Here is a 26,421-nt window from a genome sequence, read left to right on the forward strand (position 1 = left end):
GAACAAGTCTGGGGGGTGGGGCGATAAAATCTGGCACACAGCTTCAGCATCCGATTTGGTCTTGTCGTCTAAAAAATGGCTCCCAGCTGTCACATATCAGGATATATCCTTGAGCTGGAGGCTTCTCAGAAACTGAATCTGGTAGCAAGCAACAGTTCACAGCAAAGAGAGGTGTGGGGGAAAGGGACCACCAAGAGAAAAATCAACAGCAGTGGCAGTGTCGGATTCTCAGGCTGAGAATCTGTCTTTTCACTTTGGAAGCTGATTGGCAGCTGGCTGAAGTGGGGGGGGGGGGTTCGCTTCTACCAGAGTTAGATTTTATTTTTTTTAATGTTTTTTTTTTTTTAATTTTTAAACAATAATTCAAAGAAGGACAAGGTTAAGTTACAGTGGAAGGACAATCTCCCAAAAACAGAGTTCTCAGAAGAAATCCCCCTGCTGACACCCTAATTTTGAACTTATAAAGAACATCAAGAAAAATAAAACAAAACCCATGTACAATTACTTTGTCCCTCAAGACCCCAGATTGTAGTACATTACATTTCATAGCAGTACACAAAGCAATCTAAAGCCACAAAATTTATGTAACTCCTTAAACTTGAAGGCATAGTAGTATTTTACATTTCCATGTACATGCATATTACTTTAAGTCAACCACAAAAGTTTGTGTTTTTTTTTTTTTTTTAAGGTTTAGAGTCAAAGGAGCACAGCAAAACGGTGTTAGAATGGCAATCATTGTTTGCATAGGCCCACCAAAGTTTGGGGGACATGGAAAGGAAAAGCCTTGGCCTAAATACAAGGAGACCCTACCACTGAAATTTCCTGACACAAGACCACAGAGTTAGACATTTTTGAGCTACACTTTATATAATTGGCTGGTAAAATTTTTTCTTTTGAATCTATGAACTGTCTTTGTATCTTGGTCATCATTTCCTTTGAGATGCAGATGTCTTAGTTTAAAGCAGTCCCTTTTATCTTGCTTCAATTTGCTTGGTCAGTGGTCTATCATCCTTTAAAATACCTTTACTGTCAATGTCATGAAGAGTTCTGCCTTTATGTAGTTTTATGGCTTCAGGTCTGATTTCAAGGTTTTTAATAAATTTAAATTTAACCTTTGTGAATGGCAAAAGGAGGTGTGAGTTTAATTTTATTTTATATAGATGATCAGTTTTCCTAACATACTTAAAGAAATTTTCCTTTCTGCACTGTTTTATGCTACTTTGTCAAAGATTAACTGATCATACACCTAAGTGTGTTTGTCTCACGATATTCAATTCTATCCATTAATTTTAGTCTGTCTTTATTCCAATACTATGCTGTTTTAATTACTGTTTTGTACTGCAGTTTACTATTTAAGGTATTTGATTGTTCTATGAATTTTAAGAGTCTTTGATCTATTGATAAAATATGCCTATCCTTATAAAGAATGTATTGGATCTGAATAGTGCTTTGAATGTGTGCTTTATACTATACAATGTTATTGCCATTTTGATAATAATCCCAACCATGAGCCATGGATGTGTTTCCCTTTAATCATGTACTTTTAAATTGAATTATAGTTAAAAAATTGAGTTCTTTCAGCCATACATTAAAACACACATCTCATCAGTACCCCAATTTAATCTCCCATGTCCACACCCCCAGTCTGTTTCTGAGAATCTAAGTGTCTCTAAGAAACTAAGAGAGTCAACGTTAAAGTTGAATGATAGGGAACTAGAATGGTGATTGTGATGCGGAAGATAGAAAATGGTAGTTTTAAACTTTTGGGGGAGGGGGTGTATTTGGGTCACACCCATCAGCGTTCAGGGGCTATTCCTGGCTCTATGCTCAGAAATTGCTTCTGGCAGCTTGGTGGACCATATGGGATACTGGGATTCGAACCACTGTCCTTCTGCATGCAAGGCAAAAGTCCTACCTCCATGCTATCTCTCCAGCACCTCAAAAGTTTTATAAGGCTTTCTTTACATGTTGCACTTCATGTTTCTTTTCTGAAGATTGTTTCCTAGAACGGATTGCACATTTACAGTACTGAAATGATCCAAGGGAACAGTAGTAGACAGATACATTTGGTGGAGAGTAAACAAGTTAGCTTTAAGAAGCAAGATTTTCAAGGGGCTTCTAAATGATTTTTATTCTGATAGATTGATGATCAAATACATTTAAAGTTCTGATCTAAAATCTTTTAATGTTCTTTGTCCACTCTTTTTTTTTTCTTTTTGGTGGGACGCCGGGGGATCGAACCGCGGTCTTTCCTTGGCTAGCGCTTGCAAGGCAGACACCTTACCTCTAGTGCCACCTCGCTGGACCCCTTTGTCCACTCGTTTTGGTTTTGGAGTAACATCCAGAGGCACTCAAACATTTCTTGCTCTACACTCAGGCATTACTTCTGGCAGGTTCAGGGATCATATTGGAGATTGAACCTGTATAAGCAGTGTTCAAGACGAACATCCTACTTGCTGTGCTATCACTCTTACCCCTGATCACTATTCTTAAAATTTTTTCATCTTTTTTGAGGTTTTGACAGAATATCTGGTCTTCATCATTGCAAGGGATGATTTAGAAATGTATTGTTTTTATTTTTATTTTGTTTTTTTGGGCCACACTTGGCGACACAGGTTACTTCTAGCTCTGCACTCAGAAATCAATCCTGGTAGGCTCAGGGAACCATGAGATGCCAAGGATCAAACTCAGATCCTGCTGCATTTAAGACAAATGCCCCACCGCTGTGCTATCGCTCTGGCCCCCAAATTTATTATTTTAAGGATATACACTTGTTTATTAGTAATTTCTAAAGTAAATATATGCTGTGATTACAAAAGAAAACAAATATTCAACTCTATTCAGTAATCCAATTAAGAAAATAAAATTTTCATGCTACTTAAATTGCCATTTTTTTCCCCAGACCCAACTGTGTACCTCAGATGGGTTCAGGGTCACTCCTGGCAAAGCATAAAGATTAAGAGCACAGGATTAAGGCCAACAGGAAATAGGGTCATAAGGAGCCAAATGGTAGGTGCTAAAAAGTAAACTAAAAATTGTGATCTTATCTCCTTGGTCTGTCACAGATTTTATTTTTCCATTTTTATTAGATTTTAAAATTTAAAGCACTGATTTTCTAAGTTATTCATACTTGTGTTGTAGACATAAGTGTTTTAGCACCAAAATCCACCAGCAGTGTCAATCTCCCTCCGCTAATGTTCCCAGAGTCCAACCCAAATCTCCACACTCTCCCTTGCAGCCTGGCATCACAACAGACACATTTTTATGTTTGGTTGTTAAATTTCGGGTCATGATTTCACTGTTGTTGACTCTATGGTTTGGACATTTAGTTCTATTCTTCCCCAATACCACTGAAGTACCTGAGCCCCCAAAGTACTGTCCTTGCTCTCCATTATATCACACCTGTCTTCCTCCTCTTAACACATTTTGTTTCTTTCTCTGTACTATACTGTGAGGCCAAGAGTGTTCTAGACAACTCCATTTAAACCATTCCATTTCTTCATGCAGTTATTCTAAAGTGCCATAATAAGGGATATCATCCTACACTTATTTTTCTTTTCCTTCTGGCTTACTTCACTTAACATAATTATCTTCCAGTTCCATTCATGTTGCAGCCAACTGCATGATTGTATCATTACTTAAAACTACGTACTATTTAATTATATATATGTATCACATTTTCATGATCCACCCATCTGTTGTTGAGCATGTATTCTGATTCCAAAACTTAACTGTTAATATTGGTGTGGATATGTTCTTTTGAATGAATGTTTTTCTGTCCTGGGGATAGATACCAAAAAGTAAAACTGCTACAACATATGACAGATCAATTCTGAATTTACTGAGAACTCTCCATACTGTTTTCAATAGTGGTTGAAACAAACAATATTCCCACCACTGGTGGATGTAAGTTGCTTTTCATCCCATCTCAGAGTCTGTGGCAAATTTTAATTAGGTCATACAAAGGTTAGCGTGTTACCAAAAAAAAATAAAAGTAAACAAACTTGAGAATTTTCTCAAATTCCATGTAATCAAGTAGAAGATGCAAGTTATCAGCTAAAGGATGAGAAAATATGTACATATTTACTATAAACACCTTACAGACACTAAATCACTTTGCACTAGCTAACAATGAACTCTATTCAACAAATATACATTTTATTGTGGCTATATTAATTTTATGGCTTCAGGCAAATAACTAGAATAAAAAGACTTAACATTTTCTCTACTATAAAAAGTTTTCAAAATTATATTAGATGCTAGTAGTAGATCTGCTAGAGTCTAACTTTAAAGTGTATATCAGAAGATAATAAACTAGAAATATAAGCCTCTGTCCTACAAACATAGATGAGGAATTTTACAAATTTATAAACATTACATAAATATGGAACTAGATTTAAGAAACTTTTAATATGCATCCAGTCTTTTATAGGCTTCTTCGATGACAGTTAACATGTTCTTTATCTTAGATGAGTTATGGAGAGTATTCATGTCCTTTAGAAGAGCACTCTGGTTTGGAATTAATGCCAAAATTTCTTTCTGTGGGTACAACAGTACAATTAGATTTAGCATTTCCAAATTAAAAAATGACCAAATTAAGTTATTACGGTATAATAAGCCTCATGCATACCATTTCTATATCTAATGCTTATTAATGCTATTTTTTTTAAATAGGTAGATTTTTTCCCCCTCAGGCTAAGTGCATAGGGTGAGGGTGTGTGGGATTGGATCACACCCAGTGATATTGTAGGTGTCATTATAGGTAGTGTTTGAGAGGACCATGAGATATTAAGGATTGAATCTGTGTTAGCTATATGCAAAGCAAAAGCCTTACACTATCTCTCTAGACTCCCACGTGGTTCAATCCCCAGAACCCAAGTCTCAATAGGATTGATCACTAAGAACAAAGACAAAAGGGAAGTCCTGAATATCGCCATTCTTCCATCCACAAAATTTTCAAATTACTTTCTAGGAAACAAAGACTTTCTGTCATCAAAAGTATATTTACAAAATGTTATCTTGAGATATTTATTGAAGATAAATTTCCAGTTTACATGCTAATACAAATAAAACACTGTACTATTTTATAATCTTATATCATTACTAACAATAAACAAAAGCAATTGTAAAAATTTATGTTTAGAAATATATCTTAGTTGTAACAAGTATGTATAGATATATGTATAGTGCATCCAGTATGACCTAGAATAGCAAATATTTCTACCAGTTATTACATTATAGTAAATCCATAAAACGAAAAGTTGCACAATTATTAATAAGCAATGACACATCTACATGAACTGACAAGACTTTTAAACTTGTTGCCAGAGAGAGCATTCAGGGGTTAAGGCATTTGCCATTGCATACTGCTGATCTTGGTCTATTCTCTGGCTCTGTGTATAGTCCCCAAGCAAAAAGAACAAAAGAATACTAGTTTACTGCAGCATGAGGCTGCAAATACAAAAATCAAAGGAGAAATATAAAAACTCAAGGTTAAATGAGAAAAAATAATTTTGCCTAATAGTTTATAACACAGATTCCATTTGAAAGCCATTTATATGTTGGAACATCCCACGCAGTACTCAGAAAGCCTAACAGCCACTCCCAGTGACACTCAAATAATTTGGCTCAAGAGTTCAATGGTGGAGCTTGAAAATGAGATGTGACATTGCCCAAGGATGCAGCAGACTTAAGGCTTCCCGAGCTGCAACTGGCAGTTAAAGCGGAGTCCAGAGTATGCAAAGCATTCCTTTTCTGTCTCTCCATTTGTTCATTAAGAAAGAAGTGATGTAGATTGAGGAGATGAATCAAAGGGCTAAGAACAAAGCCTAAGGAACGTTGAGTTCAAACACCCTAGAACCCAGAAAACCAATAAATTGCCCCTAACTCAATAAATATTTATGAAAATGACATTCATAAATGCTTCTGATACAAACAATGTGGAAATCTGTATTTACCTGAAGTAGGGGTGAATTCAGACTTTCCTCAGAAAGTTCTGGAAGACTGAGGCTCTCAGTACAAGTTCTCTGATGCAGCTAGAATTAGAAAAAAATCAAGAATTTAAAAAACTTATTATGACTATTTTTTATTACACACAGTCTCCAGGTTGTGAAGGGGGACTGAGAGAAAAGTAGTAATGCATATTTAATAGGTTAAAGGTTAAATTCAGTCCCCAAATCCTGGAGCCTGGAGAACCTCTCTAGCTTCAGCATCATCAGACTTCTCTGCTAGACTGAAATCTATGGCCCTTTACCCCACAGCATTCCTGAATGGCTATTATTTAAAAACGAAACAAAACACTGTTGGTACAATTGAAACACTTAATAATTATACTGAGATTCCACTAATATATCTTTTTAAACAATTACCTCTTTTATTTTCTTCTCCTCCTCTTCTACCTCATTTGACAAAATCTCAATATTGTTCTTTAGGTTCTCAATCTTTTCATTAATTGAATGTACTGTTTCGTCTATCTTTTCTATTTCTTCCTGAGGCCAGAAAAATAAGTCAATATTTTAACTTAATGATTTTACTCTTTAAAAGCATATTAAACAAAATCAAATATCATCAACTTATATAGTATACATATATAACTGTTTATATACTTCATCTAATAAAAACACCAAAGCTGCTGCAATGAGGGACTCTTGGAATACACATATAAATAAATTTTGAGCCTAATGGCTGAGGTTAGCACATACATAGTAAGCCATATATGATATTATAAAAGTCATAAATATAAATTCAGAGTATTTGAATATCAACATTTTCATTTGCCCAAATCAACATTGATCATTATGGCAGGAACACTAATAAAAATTATATTTTCCTATAATTAAAAGGAATAGTTACATTTTTGGCATATGTTTTGGGTCATACTTTGCAATGCTTAGAACTTACTTCTGGCTGTATGTAAAGTAATCATTATTGGCAGGTGTGGAAGATCAGAAAGAGTGCTGGGGGGATGCCTTGTTACATGCACGGAAAGTGCCTAAATCACTGTTCTATCACACCAAAATTATATAATTTATGGAAGAGGACAAAGAGAAATCAATAAAAACAAGTATGAATAAGTTGGGAATGTGTACTTGTTGCAGGTCAGATTACTGATAACCATCAGTGTATTATGGTTTTTAGAGAAAAGGGAGAGAACAAGTAGTGGGAGAGATAATTGCAGAAAGCTTTCCTACTAGGGAGAAAAGCAGCTGTGCAAATTCAAGAGGCAAAAGAGTACCAAACAAAATGAATTCAAAAAGAACAACACAAGACATATAGTAATCAAAATGGCAAAAAAAAAACAAACAAAAAAAACAAAAGAGGGAAATGGACTTAAGACAGTATGGAAGAAAAGGCTTATATAAAAGAAAGAACAAATGAAACCACAACAAATATCCCCTATGAAAGACAAGAGTGGAATGACATATTCAGATTACTGAATGAAAGAAACTTTCAACCTAGAGTCCACTACCCAGCAAACCATTTTTTAGATAGAAGGAAGGCTAAGTAACAGGAAACTTTTTTTTTTCATTTTCATCATCATTTTGGCACAGTGCTCCAGAAAACATCTGAGATTTTATAATAGGGGTGAAAAAAATAACTTGTTATCCTAAGTAATATCTTTCATATACAAAGTTTATGCTAATGACTCAGATGACGAAGTCTGGTTGCCAAAACAATAAAGTGAACAGAGGTTTATCATTTCAGTCTCATGAACTGACCTGAAACGTCCCAGAAATAGGGCTAGGAATTTAATCCGATGATACTTTCATAAAAGCAAGCTTGTAAAATTCCCAGTTTGGTGAATTACTTAAGTGCTAGGAGAGTGATGGGTTCAATAAAGAAAATCATACCTCTTCCCAACTATGTTCCCCTCAGCATCTCTCATTTGGTTTTCCCGAGTTATAGTCTTTTTTTTTTTTTTTTTTTTTTTTTGTGGTTTTTTGGGTCACACCCGGCAGTGCTCAGGGTTACTCCTGGCTCCATGCTCAGAAATTGCTCCTGGCAGGCACGGGGGACCATATGGGACGCTGGGATTCGAACCGATGACCTCTTGCATGAAAGGCAAACGCCTTACCTCCATGCTATCTCTCCAGCCCCCGAGTTATAGTCTTTATATTGTTAACCAGAATTTAATACATTTGAAGACCTACTTGACTTTATGATTCACGAACCAGGCATAATCTAATGATAAAACAAATACTCTGAAAAGTTATATAAAAAGGAAGGTGGGACCAGGCGGGTCTTCAGGGCCAAGCCTGGTTAATCGGGCCCTAGGGGGAGGGGTGGAGAGAAATTTCTCCCTATGCATCCACAAACTACAGAGGCAGGGCTGGGCTCAGAAGACTCCACATGCCAGGACTTCTGGGTGTCTTCCACTGGTATGTTGGGGGCTCTGGGCAGGACAGCTAGCCATAGGCCCCCTGGGCTGACCACTTAGTCCAGGGGACTGAGATCCTCCCACACCAGGCGGGTCTTCAGTGCCACACCTGGTTAATTAGGCCCTGGGGGGGAGAGAAATTCCTCCCTGTGCATCCACAAACTACAGAACTGCGCAGGGGCTAGTGTGTATTAAGAGTATTCCTTATCCTTATGTTATGTTTTGCGTATCCAGAATGTCCATTTTGTATTCTGCCCTTTCCCACACCCCTACAAAGCTCATTTTTACTCCTTAACTCTCTCACCCCTCCAAACATCACTAACCCACATTATTACTCTTTTTAACTTCAGTACTGCACAATCCTAATCACAGACCAAAGCCGTGCATTGTGTGTAACAACCCCAAACTGTTTCAAGAGACATAAAATGGACACATATTTCTTTAGAATATTTTGTGTTTTCTCTGACAGCTGTAAGTCTTACTAAATGTTCTTTTATACAGTGACGATTCTAACCACTTTTTATCTTCTCTTTATGAGCTGTTCAACAAGGAATTTTGGTGAAAGAGTCCCCCAGGTTAATGCATATGATTGAACCATGTCATGGGGATTGTTGGACTTGTTCTTATGGCCCCATATGCACCAATAACGCCACGTGGCATTGCTCCTTTTTTGCATAGGCACATTAAAATGGGAAAATACTATACAATATAATATATAAATAAAATCCTATCTAATAGAGATTGGAACACACAAATCTTGTAGTGCAAAGGGACGTTACACCCTGAACATTGACATAACGACCTGGCACAGGCCTCAGAAGAAAGGGCATTTTCCATTCACCCCTGAACCAGGGAAGTCATTCATGAAACATCCAGGTTTGTCTGTAACATCACCTGGAAGCAATCCTCTACCACGGAAGACCCTACCACTGCGCAGACATCGACCTGCTCAAAAGAGACTTCCCTTAACACTGAGAGGACTTAACAACAACGACCTGCTTACAGGACAGGGCTCCCTGCATTGCCCTTTAATGGTGAGGTAAAACAAGAGGATGCTCCACATCCTGACTTCAATGTAGGATATGCAGATTCCAGGATCTTTAATACAGAAACATGATAGCAACAACAGAGACTGTGTGAAAAATAAAAGTGTGTTGGCACTACAGACAATGTCTTGGATTGGACGATCTAGCTTGCCTGGAGCCTAGAGTTGGGTCTTATGCCAGGAAGCTTCAGGGGTAGGGTCTCTTTGTATTTAGGCCAAGGTTATTCCTTTCCATGCCCCTCATCTTTTGGTGGGCCTATGCAAACAACAATTGCCACTCTAACACCGTTTTTACTGTGCTCCTTTGACTCTAATCCAAAAAAAAAAAAAAAAAATAAACCACCTAAAATTTGAGGTTAACTTAAGCTAATATGCCTCTAATGTTTAAGGAGTTACGTAAGTTTTATGGCTTTAGATTGCCTTGTGTGCTGTTAAGAAATATTATAATATGTTACAATCTGGGGACTTGAGGGACAAAGTAATTGTACATGGATTCTGTTTTATTTATCTTAATGTTCTTTGAAAGTTCAAAGTTAAGATATCAGCAAGGGGACTTCTTCTGAGAATTATGTTAAGGGTGATTGTCCTTCCACTGTAACTTTACCTTGTCCTCTTTCTTTGCATCTTTGTTCTCATAATTAAAAATAAAAAATTAAAAAAAAAAGAAAAATTAAAAAAGAAAGGAAGGTGGGGAAAGTAACAAAAGGAAAATAAAGTGCAATGGAGAAAAATAAAATTTCAGATGACTATCCCTCTCATTGGCTGAGTTCCACCCATTGGCTGGGCTTATAAAGGTAATTTACCTAAATGACCATAAAGGTAATTTAACTCAAGTTTAAACTGATAAGTAGAAGAGAATAGGGCTCCCTCTACAGGCCTACTCATCTCCAATTTTAATTGAAGTTTCCTTCATTAATGTTCACAATAAATTGGTAATAACAAAGTGGCCTTCATGAACACTCTACATTAATTTCTCATAAGTAGCCAGGGGTGTGATCATAGGAACTCCTATTTATGAATTTTAATATTTAATTTAAAATTTAATATTTAAATTAAGTATTTATTTTTGATGTGAATTAATATAAAACAAAATGAAGATAACACATTGGTAAAACTTTTATTCTTACAAAATACATGTAAAATGCTTGGTTGATAAGATAACCAGATGTAGGAAATCCTTTCTCAAAGTATGTGTATCAAACCACCACATGTAAACTTCAGCTCATAATCTATTATTCCTCAATCAAATTAAATTTAAAAGAAATAATCAATATCATCTAAAATTGTTCATTGAGGGGTGAAGCTTGTGACAATACTGAAATTAAACTCTTGACAAGGTATTAATGTTGGGATAAAAATTAAATCTTATTCTATGAAACTGAGGTAAAAATGATCACTTTGGACCAGAAAAGGATGCAGAGGGTAGGTGTTGCAATATGAGCTATGAGTCCTGAGTGCAGAGCCAAGATTAAGCTCTTAAGCACAACTGTATGTGACCTAAATTCCTTTCCCTCCCAAATATCACACTAATACTTAAGGGTTATTCTCAGTCATATGAAGAAATAAACATGAGAATTTTAAATTAGAAAACTGTGATGATGTACTTTTTGAAGATGGATTCTTGCATACTATTACCTTGCATTTATTAAACTGCAAAAGATGTTAATAGCAGAAGATGTAAGCAACTATAATCTAAATTCTGAAATAAAGAATAAAACAATTGTCTACATTTTCATAATTAAATAATCTGCTTTATCATTTCTTTTAAAAATTTTATTTGCGGAGGCCGGAGCAATAGCACAGCAGCAGGGCATTTGCATTGCATGGGGCCAATCCAGGACAGACCTCAGTTTAATTTCCAGCATCCCATATGGTCCCCAAGTAAGCCAGGAGTGATATCTGAATGCAAAACCCAGGAGTAACTCCTGAGCACCGGTGTGAACCCCCCAATTTTTTATTTGTTATTAATATTAATTTTTGATGTTATGATAGGGGAGGCACTACTCAGTGTGAAGTCATTTGACTAGATCTACATCATAATTTTAAGCAGCATACCCAAAGTTAATTAAAAATACCTTTCACTTTTGTAAAATCAGGATAGCATAGAACAAGCATTTTTACTTAGTGTGAAGATACAGATATGGAACTATTAAATGCTGAGAATAGTGCCTAGAAAGTAGAAAGCTGTTATTGCATATTAGCTACAATGATAATAATGATGAGGATCCTGATGTACAAGATGGAAAAACTAGGAGAATTTCATTTGTCATTCCATAGCATTTAATGGTAAATTTAATAACCAAGGTAAGGTAGCTCAATTATAGATAAAATGTTATGGAAAAATAGCACTTTTAGATCATTAATGACATATGAGAACTTTTAATTTATCATTACATTCTTAAACTTTTTATAGAGGCAAATCCAGTGGTGTGCAGGCCCGATACAGTTCAATGGCACTCAGGCCTGATAAGAGCTTAGGGGTTACCAAGATTATGCCCAGAGGCACTGGGTATTGGGAGTCCAGGAATGACCTAGGCTCTAATTTCTACATCACTGTCTATTGAGAATGCTCCAGGAACTAGGGCAAAGGCCTTGCTTTGGAACAACCTTCCTGGTTTGATGTGGGCCTGGTAAGTACAGATCCGGTTGATCCCAAGACAAATTGTAGCAGTCATGCTGCACCTTATGCAGAAATCTGTTTCTGGTTTGTCTCCCTGTGATTTTTGTTTCTATTCTTTTATAATCTTCATAATTAACTCACCTCTTTGCCTCAGGGTTTATTCCCTTTTGATTGATTACATGGAGCTAATCATGTAGACAATACTTATAAAATGTATAAGGCATTAGCAGCCCTAATAAATGTGCTATTGACTGTCAGTTTCCAGGCTACTTATCATCAATCAGTAGTCCACTTCATTTTTTTAGGTTCTGTACACCAGGAACACCAAATTGTTGGATGAACACTGGGGAACTGTACAATACTGTGCACACACAGAACCCAGGGTCTTCCATATACCAGGCATATGATCTATCTCTTGAGTCATATATCTTTAGAATCCTGACGTTCAAGCACGTTTTGTTTTTATTAAAAAAGAAAACAAATAAAAATAAACAAAAACAATATCTAATACTACTAGGAAAATATCCTAATTAAAACAATATTAGTCTTTCCCCTTTCTTCCAATTTAAAAACTCCACATTCAAATTTCATACCTGCAACAATGCTATTCCTTCCTGAGTACTTTTAAGCTGTGTACTCTTCACTTTCACAGCACCAGTTGTATCAGTTGAATATTTCACCTTTTTGGGAGGAACATTCAAGGATTCACACTGCTGCAACAATCTTAGGAACAGAATAAAAACCAATTATTTGTTTCTGTTTGAGTACCACCAACATCTTGTTCTGTTTTTACAAGACAGTTGTCATCTTTTTCTTTCCTCTAATTCCCTGGATCTATAATACTATTTTATAAAAAAATATTGAATAATCTTTAGTAATAAACTCTCCCAGGACTCCTAAGAATTCATCCACACAAACTCCCACTCCACTGCATGGCACTATTTTAGTTTACCACCAGATTAATAAAAAAAGCAAATTAGTGTTCAGACTCCCCCCATATAAAAATTAGATTAAAAAAATTCTCAGGCAATCATAAGGAACAGTATAAAGACTAAGGAAAAGTCATCATTGAAACTCATCAAACATACCATCAGTAGTGTGCCTCACTGTCTCTGAGGAAAAAATAAATTTTTTTACAGTTGCTTTAAGTATTAGAAAATAACACTTTAAAGCAAACTAGTTATTTTTTCCTTTTTTTTTCCTTCAGTGGGGGTCACACCCAGAGATTACTCCTGGCATTGCTTGGGAGAATCATGAGATGCTGAGGATTGAACTCAGGTCAGTCATGGACAAGGCAACTGCCCTACCAGTTCCGCCTATGCAAAATAATTTTTTGGGACACACCCAGTGATGCTTAAGAGTTACTCCAGGCTAGGCACTCAGAAATCATTCATGGTTTGGGGGATCATATGGGACGCAGGGGAATCAAATTGTAGTTTTTCCTAGGTTAGTCATGTGCAAGGCTTTACCGCTTGAGCTACAGCTCTGGCCTCTATGCAACTAATTTTATACAATAATGAAAGAAAACATGGAATCAAGATAAATTAATACCTAAAAGTATTAGACTTTCAAACTTTAAATTGTTCAAAGTGAAGTTAAAGAAGTTAAAATTGACAAAATACAGAAAAATAGCTGTAAAAATAAACATTTTGCATTTTGTGGTGTTACTTTCTTTTCCCCCAATTCTCTGTACTTATTTTATAATTATATAGAAGGCATAAGTTTAGGGAAATATATATACTTATAGCTTTCTTTTAAAAATGATAAAAACAAAAATCCCAAACTTCAAATGAAAAGCTTTCAAATATGTATGTTCTGGCAAAGTAAGATTGAATAGGTTTTTGAAAATCATGTCTTAAATTATCACCTACTGCATGACTTTATTACCTTTTCTTCAGACAGTTAAGATGATACTGAATCTGTTCTTTTTCTTTGACATTTTTACTCAATATTGCTCTAGACATAAAGAGAAAAGGATAAAAAAAAGCTTAGTTTGAAACAAAATTATTATAATTTTTTTCTTTTTTGGGCCACACCCATTTGACACTCAGGTGTTACTCCTGGCTATACACTCAGAAATCACTCCTCACTTGTGGGGACTATATGGGATACCAGGGGATAGAACCGTGGTCTGTCCTAGGCTATTGCTTGCAAGGCAGACACACCTTACCTCTAGCGCCACCACACAAGCCCTTATTATTTTTATCTTACTTCTTAAAAGCCAGGTAAAAATCAATCACTTATCTTTATCTTATTTTTGTGGCCATACCTGGTGGCCCTCAGGTTACTCCTGGCTCTGCACTCAGAACCATATGGGATGCTGATGATTGAAACTAGGTGGGCTGCGTGCAAGGCAAACACCCTACCTACCTGCTCTGCTATCACTCCATTTCTACTTTCCTTTTATTTTTAACAAATTATTTTAAGCATCTATATTTAAAGATTTTTTTTTATTTTTGTCACTATGTATATTACATAATTTATATGACTGGCTCAGTTCACTAATGCCTGAATTCCTATTCATTTTGTTGGGGGGCTTCCTGACTTACTTTCACACAAAGCCCTCACTGCTCCAATCTACTATAGGCAGGTTCCCTTTGAAGTTTAATATGGATGAAATTTCTTCATAAAGTATCCCTGTTGATAAGATTTTAAAGATAGAAGATGAGTTCATAAGACTCGAATTTTGTTTCATGACAGAATTCCAAATTTCTGAAACTAACTTTTTTGCTACAGATAAATAGCAACAAGAGACAGCTATGTTTTCTTCTAAAAAAAAATAATCCATGTTTATGATCATGGTGCTTAAATAAAGATATTAAAAAAAAGAAATATGCTACACCCATGGGGAAAATAACATTTAAAAATGTTTATAAGATATTAGCCCCTTATCTGATGAGTAGTGGGTGACTAGTTTCTCCCAATCAGTGGTTGGCTCTTGTATCCTGGGCACTATTTCCTTCCAGGTGAGAAGCTTCTCAACTTAATATATTCCCATCTGTTAATCTTTGCTTTTATTTGCTTGGAGAGTGCAGTTTCCTCCTTGAAGATGCCTTTAGTCTCAATGTCATTGAGTATTATACCTACGTGTTGTCCTATAGACTTTATGATTTCAGGTCTTATATTGAGGTCTTTAATCCATTTAGATTTTACCTTCATACATGTTAGGTGGGGGTCTAAGTTCGCTTTTTTGCAAGTGGCTAGCCAGTTGTGTCAAGACCACTTGTTGAAGAGGCTTTCTTTGCTACATTTAGGACTTCTTGCTCCTTTATCAAAGGATGATTGTATGTCTGGGGAGCATTCTCTGAGTACTCAAGTCTATTCCACTGGACTGAGGGTCTTTCTTTATTCCAATACCATGCTGTTTTGATAACTATTGCCAAAATATACAGGGTACTGACAGTACTCTACAAGAAAAAAAAATATAATCCCATCAAAAAATGGGGAGAAGAAATGGACACTTTGATAAAGAAATACAAATGGCCAAAAGGCACATGAAAAAATGCTCCACACATCACTTATCATCAGGGAGATGATATATGAGATACCACTTCACACCACAGAGATTGGCACACATCACAAAGAATGAGAACAAGCATGTTGGTGGGGATGCAGTGAGAAAGGAACATTTATCCACTGCTGGTGGGAATGCCAACTAGTTCAACCTTTCTGGAGAACCATATGGAGATTCCTCCAAAAACTGGAAATTGAGCTCCCATAAGATCCAGCTATACCACTCCTAGGAATATACCCTAGGAACACAAAAATACATTACAAAAACCCCTTCTTTACACCTATATTTATTGCAGCACTATTTACTATAGCAAGACTCTGGAAACATCCAAGATGCCCTTCAACAGATGAATGGCTAAAGAAACTGTGGTACATATACACAATGAAATATTATGCAGCCATCAGGAGAGATGAAGTCATGAAATTTTCCTATACACGGATGTACATAGAACCTATTATACTGAGTGAAATAAGTCAGAGAGAAAGAGAAAGACAGAGAATGGTCTCACTCACCTATGGGTTTTAAGAAAAATGAAAGACATTTCTCAACAATTTTCAGAGACAAAAGAGAGGAGCGCTGGACGTTACAGCAGATCTCATGAACCTCAAAACAAAGAATGATGAGTTTGGCTGTGGGGGTTGCCGGCCAATAAGCTGAGCTCTCTGGCCTGCACAAGCTCTGCCCTGCTGTGCCTTTGATCACTCTGAGGACTTCAGCGGAAATTTCTCCTGTGCCTGTCTGTGTTTCTGAATACCTGACGGTCTCCTCAGAGGCCTAGGGAGTGTACCCCCAAAAAACTTTCAACTAGAGGCAGCAGAAGAGCACGGCTGCTCTGCTTCACTTCGCGGCCACACACTTTTTCTAACCAATGAACCCTACCACAACATGCTGGAAAAACCACACTACCAGCATGACAATGGGGAAACCTCGCAGGCAAACACCGTGCACAGAGAATGAAGATGAAAGCTCGGATGACCTAATAAATTCCAACCACCTGATTAACCTCTCAGATAAGGAACTTAAAATAGCAATATGGAAGATGTTTGTAGAACTCAAAGAAAGCATAGATCGATCTGAGCATAATACAAAGACAGAAATCAGAAAACTCTAAACTGAAATAACAGATCTGAAAAACACGGTAGCTCAACTGAAAACCTCAATGGATGACCTCGCCAGCAGGGTATCAGCAGCTGAGGAGAGAATGGGAGTACTGGAAGATATGATGCAGAAAAACTCAACACAGCAGAAGAAATTGGAAAAGAACCTTAAGACAAATGAACAGGCAATAGAAAAAGTACTCAAGGAATGCAAACAGATGAAAATAGAAGTCTTTGATAAACTCAACAGAAAAAACATAAGAATCATTGGAGTCCCAGAGACCCAGTTAGGAGATCTCCAGGAAGAATCAACTGTCAAAGACATCATCAAAGAGATACTCCCAGAGTTAAAGAGTACATGCAATCAAATCCTGCATGCCCGAAGAGTACCAACTAAAAGAGACCTAAAGAAAAACACCCCAAGACACATCCTTGTTACAATGACAAATCCCACAGATATAGACTACTGAAAGCAGCAAGAACAAAAAGAGAAATTACATTCAAAGGAGCTTCCCTAAGACTTACATCAGACATGTCACAAGAAACTCTTAAGTCCAGAAGACAGTAGTGGGATATTGTGACAAGACTGAATGAAATGAATGCCTCACCGAGAATACTGCACCCAGCCTGACTCACGTTCAGGTTTGAAGGAATACATAGCTTCATGGATAAACAACAGCTCAGAGACTTCACAGATGAAAACCCCGTCTTAAAGGAAAAACTGACAGGTCTACTCCAAGACAAGAGAGACCAACAGACACAGCAAACTTATCTACAAAGATGACATTAAATCCTATGACAATCATCTCCCTCAATGTCAATGAACTAAATTCACCAATTAAAAGACACAGAGTGGCAAAATGGGTCAAAAAGATGAATCCAACCTTCTGCTGCCTACAAGAAACACATCTGAATAGTCAAAACAAACAGACTCAAAATCAAAGGATGGAGAAAAATCATCCAAGCAAACAACACCCTTAAAAAAGCTGGGGTGGCCATATTAATATCAGATGACACCAAGTTTATACTCAAAAAAGTGGTAAGGGACAAAGATGGACACTATGTACTAATCAAGGGATATATGCAACAGGAAGAAATCAGACTATTAAACATATATGCACCCAATTGAGAGACCAGCAAAATATATAATACAGTTACTGAAAAATCTGAAAGAAGAAATCAATAATAACACAATAATTGTGGGAGACCTCAACCCGGCCCTATCAACACTTGATAGGTCAACCAGACTGAAACCCAAAGAAAACATACTAGTCCTGAAAAGAGTAATGGAAGAAAGAGGAGTAGATATTTATAGGACACTCCATCCCAAAAAACCTAGATACACATTCTTCTCCAATGTACAAGGGTCATTCTCCAGGATAGACTACATGCTGACACACAAAACATACCTCCATAAAATCAAGAGGATAGAAATCTTGCAGGCTACCTTTGCTGACCACAAGGCTCTGAAATTAGATGTGAACTACAAAGGCACACAGAAGAAAAACTTTAACAATTGGAAATTAAACACCCAGTGGGTCCGAGATGAAATCAAAACTTTCCTGGAAACAAATGATAATGAAGACATAAACTGCCAGAATTTATGGGACACAGCAAAAACGGTTTGAGAGGAAAATTTATAGCTCTAAAAGCACATACCAGGAAGGAAGAAGGGGCATACCTGAATAACTTAATGACACAGCTCAAAAAATTAGAAAATGACCAACAAAAGGAACCAAAAATAGGGAGACAGAAGGAAATAACAAAGCTGAAAGCAGAAATCAATGAAGTGGTAACCCAAAAAACAATCCAAAAGATCAACGAAAGTAGAAGTTGGTTCTTTGAAAAAAATAAATAAGATTGATTGGCAAAACTAACAAAGAAAGAGAAACCTGATAACCTGTATTAGAAATGAAAAGAGGGAGATCACGATAGATATTGCAGAGATCCAAAGGGTAATCAGAGACTACTTTGAGAAACTTTATACTACTAAACATGAGAACCTAGAAGAAATGGAAACATTCTTGGACACTTATAACATTCCACATTTAAATGAGGAGGATGTAGCATAACCCCATCACTACTGAGGAAATTGAAACTAATCAAACATCTGCCCAAAAAGAAAAGCGAAGGCCCAGATGGATTTCCTAATGAATTTTTCCAAATCTTTCAAGAGGAACTACTACCAATCATAGCCAGGCTCTTCCATGAAATTGAAAAAATGGAACATTCCCAAACAGCTTTTATGAAGCCAACATCACCTTGATACCAAAACCAGAGATAAATGCTGCCAAAAAAGAAAATTACAGACCAATATCCCTGATGAATGCAGATGCAAAGATCTTCAACAAAATCCTGGCAAATAGGATCCAATGCATCATCAAGATCATACACTACGACCAAGTAGGTTTCATCCCAGGAATGCGAGGATGGTTTAACATCCGTAAATCTATCAGTATCACCCACAACATCAACAACAAGAAAAATAAAAATCACATGATCATATCAATAGATGCAGAGAAAGCATTTGGTAAGGTCCAACACCCATTCTTGATCAAAACTCTCAGCAAGATGGGAATGAAAGGAACCTTTCTCAATCTAGTTGAAACCATCTACCACAAGCCAATGGCAAATATTATCCTCAATGCAAAAAAACTAAAGCCTTTCCTCTAAATTCTGGTACAAGACAAGGCTGTCCGCTCTCACCACTCCTCTTCAACGTAGTACTGGAGGTTCTTACTATAGTGATCAGGCAAGAAAAAGATATCAAGGGAATCCAGACAGGAAAGGAAGAAGTCAAGCTCTCATTGTCTGCAGATGACATGATACTTTACTTAGAAACCCCAAAAGACTCTACCAAAAAGCTTCTAGAAACAGTAGACTCATATAGCAAGGTGGCAGGCTACACAATTAACACAGAAATCAATGGCCTTTTTATACACCAATAATGATAGGAAGAGTCGGATGTCAAGAAGGCAATCCCATTCATATTAGTGCCACACAAACTCAAATATCTTGGAGTCAACTTGACCAAAGACATGAAGGATCTATACAAAGAAAACTACAAAACCCTGCTCCAAGAAATAAGAGAGAACACACGGAAATGGAAACACATACTCTGCTCATGGATTGGCAGGATTAACATCATTAAAATGGCAATACTCCCCAAAGCATTATACAGATTTAATGCGGTGCCCTTAAAAATATCCATGACATTCTTCAAAGAAGTGGATCAAACACTTATGAAGTTCATCTGGAACAATAAACACCCTCGAATAGCTAAAGCACTCCTATGGAAAAGGAAAATGGGAGGCATTACTTTCCCCAACTGTACTACAAAGCAATAGTTATCAAAACAGCATGGTATTGGAATAAAGACAGACCCTCAGATCAGTGGAAAAGGCTTGAATTCTCAGACAATGTTCCCCAGACATACAATTACCTAATTTTTGACAAAGGAGCAAGAAATCCTAAGTGGAGCAGGGAAAACCTCTTCAACAAGTGGTGCTGGCAGAACTGGTTAGCCAGTTCTTGCAAAAAAGCTCCCATTCGACCCAGCTATTCCACTCCTAGGGATATACTCTAAGAACATAAGAATACAATACAAAAACCCCTTCCTCACACCTATATTTATTGCAGTACTATTCACAATAGCCAGACTCTGCAAACAACCAAGATGCCCTTCAGCAGACGAATGGCTAAAGAAACTGTGGTACATATACACAATGGAATATTATGCAGTCATCAGGAGATGAAGTCATGAAATTTTCCTATACATGAATGTACATCTATCATGCTGAGTGAAATAAGTCAGAGGGAGAGAGAGAGACGCAGAATAGTCTCACTTATCTATGGGTTTTAAAATAAAAGTCACTTTTGCAACAATCCTCAGAGACAATGAGAGGAGGGCTGGAACGTCCAGCTCACTTCATGAAACTCACCACAAAGAGTGGTGAGTGCAGTTATTGAAATAACTATACACATAACTACCATAATCATGTGAATGAATGAGGGAACTGGAAAGCCTGTCTGGAGTACAGGTGGGGGTGGGATGGAATGGAGGAAGATTTGGGACATTGGTGGTGGGAATGTTGCACAGGTGAAGGGGGTGTTCTTTATATGACTGAAACCTAATCACAATCACATATCATATATCACAATCATATATGTAATCAAGATGTTTAAATAAAGAAAAAAAAAGAAATAAAAAAGAGTGACGAGTTTAGAGAAATAACTACATTGCGAACTATCCTAACAGTGAGAATATATGTGGGAAATAGAAAGCCTGTCTAGAGTACAGGTAGGGGTGGGGAAGGGAGGAGGGATATTTGGGTCATTGGTGATGGGAATGTTACACTGGTGATGGCGGGTCTCATCTTATATGACTGAAACCCAACCACAATCATGTTTGTAACAAAGGTGTTTAAATAAAAAAATATTAAAAAAATGTTTATAAGAAACATGCAAAGGAAATCAAATGTGACAAAAGATATTCATACTTACATGATTATGGACTCGATTATAGTTTGTAAATACTCTCTACTATTCTTTGAGAGAGGTTGCCAGGCTTTCCTTTTGTTGGATGATATCTTTACTTGCTTCAGAATAATATGGCTTGTTTGTCCTATCACTAGTGACAGAAATAAACTGGTCAATACAGAAACTAAATGTCACTTAAAAGGTAAAAAAGAAGCTTATCTCAAAAAAACTAAAGAAATTATGAGAAATCAAATGTTATAAAGTTGTAATTTATTTCTCTTTTGCTGCAATTGTAACATGGTAAATATTAAATATAACTATAAGATCTGTATATTAATTGAAGCACTAGTATGCAGATACAAATTAAGATTTAAAATATGGGCCCGGAGAGATAGCACAGTGGCGTTTGCCTTGCAAGCAGCCGATCCAGGACCAAAGGTGGTTGGTTCGAATCCCGGTGTCCCATATGGTCCCCCGTGCCTGCCAGGAGCTATTTCTGAGCAGACAGCCAGGAGTAACCCCTGAGCACCACTGGGTGTGGCCCAAAAACCAAAAAAAAAAAAAAAAAAAAAAAAAAGATTTAAAATATTCAGGATAAAAATGTTCATTTGGCCAACTGACAGTAACTGGTGGATAGAAATAGAGGGGGAGGGGCCGGAGAGATAGCATGGAGGTAAAGCATTTTGACTTGCATGCAAAAGGTCAGTGGTTCGAGGGGCCGGAGAGGTGGCGCTAGAGGTAAGGTGTCTGCCTTGCAAGAGCTAGCCAAGGAAGAACCAAGGTTCGATCCCCAGGCGTCCGATATGGTCCCCCCAGGCCAGGGCAATTTCTAAGTGCTTAGTCAGGAGTAACCACTGAGCATATAATGGGTGTGGACCAAAAAAACCAAAAACCCAAACAACAAAAAACCAACCAAAAAAAAGAGGTCAGTGGTTCGAATCTGGGCATCCCATTGGGTCCCCGGAGCCTGCCAGGAGCAATTTCTGAGTGTACAGCCAGGAGTAACACCTGAGCGCTATCAGGTATGACCCAAAGACCAAAAAAAAAAAAAAAAAAGAAAAGAAAAGAAAAGAAAAGAAAAAAGAAATAGAGGAGGGAAATCTGGAAATCAATTAATAAAGAAATAAAAGATGGTAAAATAGAAAATTCTTCCGGGAGCCAATACTGAATTGATTACAAGAAATGATTGCTCTACACTCTCAGCTTTGAACTTGTAAAGTTTCCATCATAGGTAGGAATTATTAGTCAGTTACATTATCAAATACAGAAATGGGAATGTGTATGTATAAAACTAAAATGGTCAAGGGAATATTAAAAATAGCAGGGAGCTTAGCAGCATTAATTTTGGAAGCAAATTGTTCTGCCATTTGTATGCCCTTGTGCATGTGATTTAAGGCTTTTGGAGGTTGTGAATAAAACAATGCATACATAGGCTAAGCAAAGTATGTTTACTTTACATCATATAGGCACTAGGTAAATGACAACTGTTTTTATTACTTTTATGCTATTAATTCAGACTTGTCTTTTTTCTTTTGGTTTTTGGGCCATACCCAGTGATGCATATGATTACTCCTGGCTATTCACTCAGAAATTGCTCCTGGCTTGGGGAACCATACAGGAAGCCAGGGCATCAAACTGCAGTCTGTCCTAAGTCAGCGCATGCAAGGCAAATGCTCTACTGCTTGCGCCACTGAACTGGCCCCCTAGACTTATCATAGTCATCTCTAGTACTATTAGTCTTTTTATTCTGTGTGGACCAAATACTGCTTCTGAGGCAAGAGGGCACATTCCAGCAATTCTTCACCAACCAAATCAGCAGTTCAATGTGAGGGCCTAAGATGCTTTGCTGCTCAAGCCCTACAATGTTAGGGTTACCTAGGCCACCATAGATGTGCCTGGGGTCTTCAGGGCTGCACCATATGATAGGGAATGGGTGTAGGGTTTATATGGTGATGGGGCATAGAACCGTATGCCATACATAAGCCTTAACTTATACCATGTATCTGGCTCCACATTCATTTGTCTTTAAATAACATCTCCTTTCTCCAATTCTTCCATTTCTCAGTTCCTCTTTTGATAACCTCCTCAAAATCTTTTTATCTGTCAACCTGGCTTTTTCTTCCTTTTTTTTTTTTAATACATAATTCGTATAAAAAAGACATCATGAAGATCTTTCTCCGGCTTACTTCACATACAGAATGCCCCCTCAAGGATCATCCAGATAGTCATAAATAATAGGATATTTCTTTTCTTTCTCTTCTCTCTCTCTCTCTCTCTCTCTCTCTCTCTCTCTCTCTCTCTCTCTCTCTCTCTCCCCCCCTCCCTCCCTCCCTCTCCCTCTCCCTCTCCCTCTCCCTCTCCTCTCTCTCTCTCTCTCTCTCTCTCTCTCTTTGGTTTTGGGTTCATACTCAGCTGTACTCAGGACTTATTCCTGGCTTTGTACTCAGAGAAAACTTCTGGTGGGGACCATATGTTATGCTGGGGATTAAACCCATATTGGCCATCTGAAAGACGAGTGCCCACTGTACTATCACTCCTGCTTAGATACCCTTTTTTTTTCAAGGCTATAGAATAATCCATCACAGCAAAACTTTGTTCATTCATCTCTATATAAACACTTATTTTCAAATTTTGGAATTATAATTTATTACCAGAAGCAAAGGTATTAGGCATACTTCTAAATATTTCTATTTCTTTTAGATATATTATCACAAGTGGAAATACTGAATCAGTTAACAGGTCTACTTAAAAAATTTTAGCCTCCATACCATTTTCCCTAACAGTAGTACTGGTTTACTATTCTCAATGTGTTTTCTTGGAAGACTGATTTTTGTTTTGTTTTCAGGATGTACCTAGCAACGCTCAGAGTTAACTTCTGGTTCTGTACTCAGGAGTATATCCTGGAGATTTCTGAGGAAACATGGGATGCTGGAGACTGAACTGGAGTAGGTGGTGTGCAAGGTAAGTTCCAAGCTGCTGTACTATCCTTTCAGCCCTTGAAGACTATTAATTCTAATGAAGAATTCTGCCATTGTTATTAAGATCAAACAAAAGAGTGTGGTCCTTAGGAGTAAACTAAAGAATGTTAATAAGAAAACCAGAAAATTATACAGATCCAGGCTGTTATTTGAAATGCCAACAGATTAGTTGGCATTCACTGCCTATTAGATGAATGGTCCTGTTCTATTTATAAAAAACAAAAGAGAGATACAATTAACAAGAACAAACAAGAAAGATGGCCTTAGTTCTGAACAGAAGGAACAATAAATTACAGATATACAAAGTATTACAAAAGTAAAAGGACTGTTCAATATGGGAAATAATAATCTATGTGGAGAATATCATCTAATCTTGCATGACTAGTGGCAGGGTAATATTTAAGTAAGGTTATTACGAAAACAATTTCTCCAATAAATTTATTAATAGAATGAAGAAATTTACAGTAGAATATAATCTACTATAGATTATATAGATTACATTATAAATTACATGTTATATATTCCATAGAAGCAGAGACATATTCAGAGGAACAATTTAAGAAATGTCCATGAGTCACAGAGAATAATTCAAACTGTGGTATACATTTTGATTTTCTCTAGTTCTTATCCATTTAGAAACATACATTATTTTGCAAGGAATATTAGTGAAGATTCAATTATCCCAAATAACTTAGTACTATTAATTTTTGCAAAAATGAAAATGCAGCTGATAATTATCCTTTCTAGTTACAAACTTTGTAGGCAAGGCACTGTGAATGTTTTAAAAGAACACAAATACCCCCAAAAAGATAAAAGAAAACAATACCTTTAGTAGACAGGCACTTTGGCTGACTTTTTTTTTTGTGCATTATTCCAATCTAGAGGAAAACATACACACAGAACATTAAATAAAAGAGTATTAATTATGCAATATACCTGCTACATGAGAAAAAGTATTAGTAAACTCTTTAAATTTTTTCAAAGAAAGCATACTTCTGGGGCTGGAGCCATAGTGTAATGAGTAGAAAATTTGCCTTGCATGCAGCTGAACCAGGTTAGATCCTCAGCATCCCATATGGTCTCTGAAGCCTACCAGGAGTAATTTCTGAGCACAGAGTCAGAGTAATCCCTGAGCAATGTCAGTCGTGGCCCAAATCAAAATGAACAGAAAACAAAAACAACCAAAAAAGCAGTATCTGAGATAAAAGAGTACTGCAAGCAAAATAATAATGTAATCCTTGACAATGGAGGTAATATACAACAGAATTCTTTGTTTGATAAAAGATCAACCTTTTAAATATTTATTTTGCCAATGAAATAGAAGTATATTAATCTCTGCAAAACAAGGATAAACATTATCAAAATAAAGTAAAACATTTTAGCTAAGTTATTTATGGTTGGAAGAAATAAATTCCTTCTAAATAATTTAAACGTATTTTTGTATCTGGGCTACAACAGGTGATGTTCTACACTCAGGAATTACTCTTGATAGTGCTTCAGGGAACTATAAGAGATACCAGGAATTGAACTTGGTGTGCTGCATGCAAAGCAAACATCTTTCCACTAAGCTATTGCTCTGACTCTAATTTTTTAAATGTTACTAAAAAAATCTTGGCTGACAAAAAATTCTCCACTTTTAACATATGAACACAGAAGAATTCATGTACCAGATACCTAAGCTCTTTTTAAACACTTTAACAGGGGCTAGAGCAATAGCATAGCAGGAGGGCATTTGTCTTGCATGAATCCAACTCTAGAGGAACCCAGGTTTGATCCGGGCATCCCCCATATAGTCCCCTGAGCCTTCCAGGAGCTATTTCTGAGCAGAGAGCCAGGAGTAACCCAAGTGCCACCAGGTATGGCCCAAAAATAACAAAAGAAAACAAAGCACTTTAGAAATATTCCATGATACAGACATCCCCAAAGAATTCTATGTTAAAAACAAAAGAAGTTTTATGTAAGAACTTCCACAAATTATGCTGTAAGTTCTAATAATAATATTACCAAGATTTACAATAGATTTGATTTAGTCTTCACATTCTTTGATAAAGAATAAAGTGATAATCAAAATGATACTCAGAGTTCCAAATGATCATTACATGCTTTTATTACCTCTTCCTCTGATAAATCTATGCCTGCATTGTCAATTTTCCTTTTTTTATTTCTTTTCAATGGGTGAGATTTTTTCTCGGAAATAGTTGCTTTGCCAGACATCTTGACCCAAACAGAGTAATGGTAACTATAACAGTGCTTCGGAAAAATCTGTATAGGTAAAAAGAACACAAAAAATTACTATAGCATTGCACAATAA

At 36.7% G+C, this 26,421-nt stretch overlaps 1 protein-coding gene across 1 annotated transcript; it reads right to left on the minus strand.

Moving 5' to 3' along the window:
- Positions 1-4,171: 4,171 nt before the first annotated feature.
- Positions 4,172-26,346, minus strand: CENPQ (centromere protein Q). Its single transcript, XM_049765231.1, has 8 exons — positions 26,223-26,346; positions 24,937-24,988; positions 21,157-21,283; positions 13,930-13,998; positions 12,636-12,765; positions 6,369-6,488; positions 5,958-6,035; positions 4,172-4,539 (listed from the first exon to the last, which is right to left on the minus strand). Exons 1-8 carry the CDS (start codon positions 26,322-26,324, stop codon positions 4,408-4,410), a joined length of 810 nt encoding a protein of 269 aa, XP_049621188.1. The 5' UTR covers positions 26,325-26,346; the 3' UTR covers positions 4,172-4,407.
- Between the last annotated feature and the right edge of the window lie 75 nt (positions 26,347-26,421).

Source organism: Suncus etruscus, chromosome 18 (assembly GCF_024139225.1).
Source record: "Suncus etruscus isolate mSunEtr1 chromosome 18, mSunEtr1.pri.cur, whole genome shotgun sequence".
In the NCBI taxonomy this organism is placed as follows: domain Eukaryota; kingdom Metazoa; phylum Chordata; class Mammalia; order Eulipotyphla; family Soricidae; genus Suncus; species Suncus etruscus.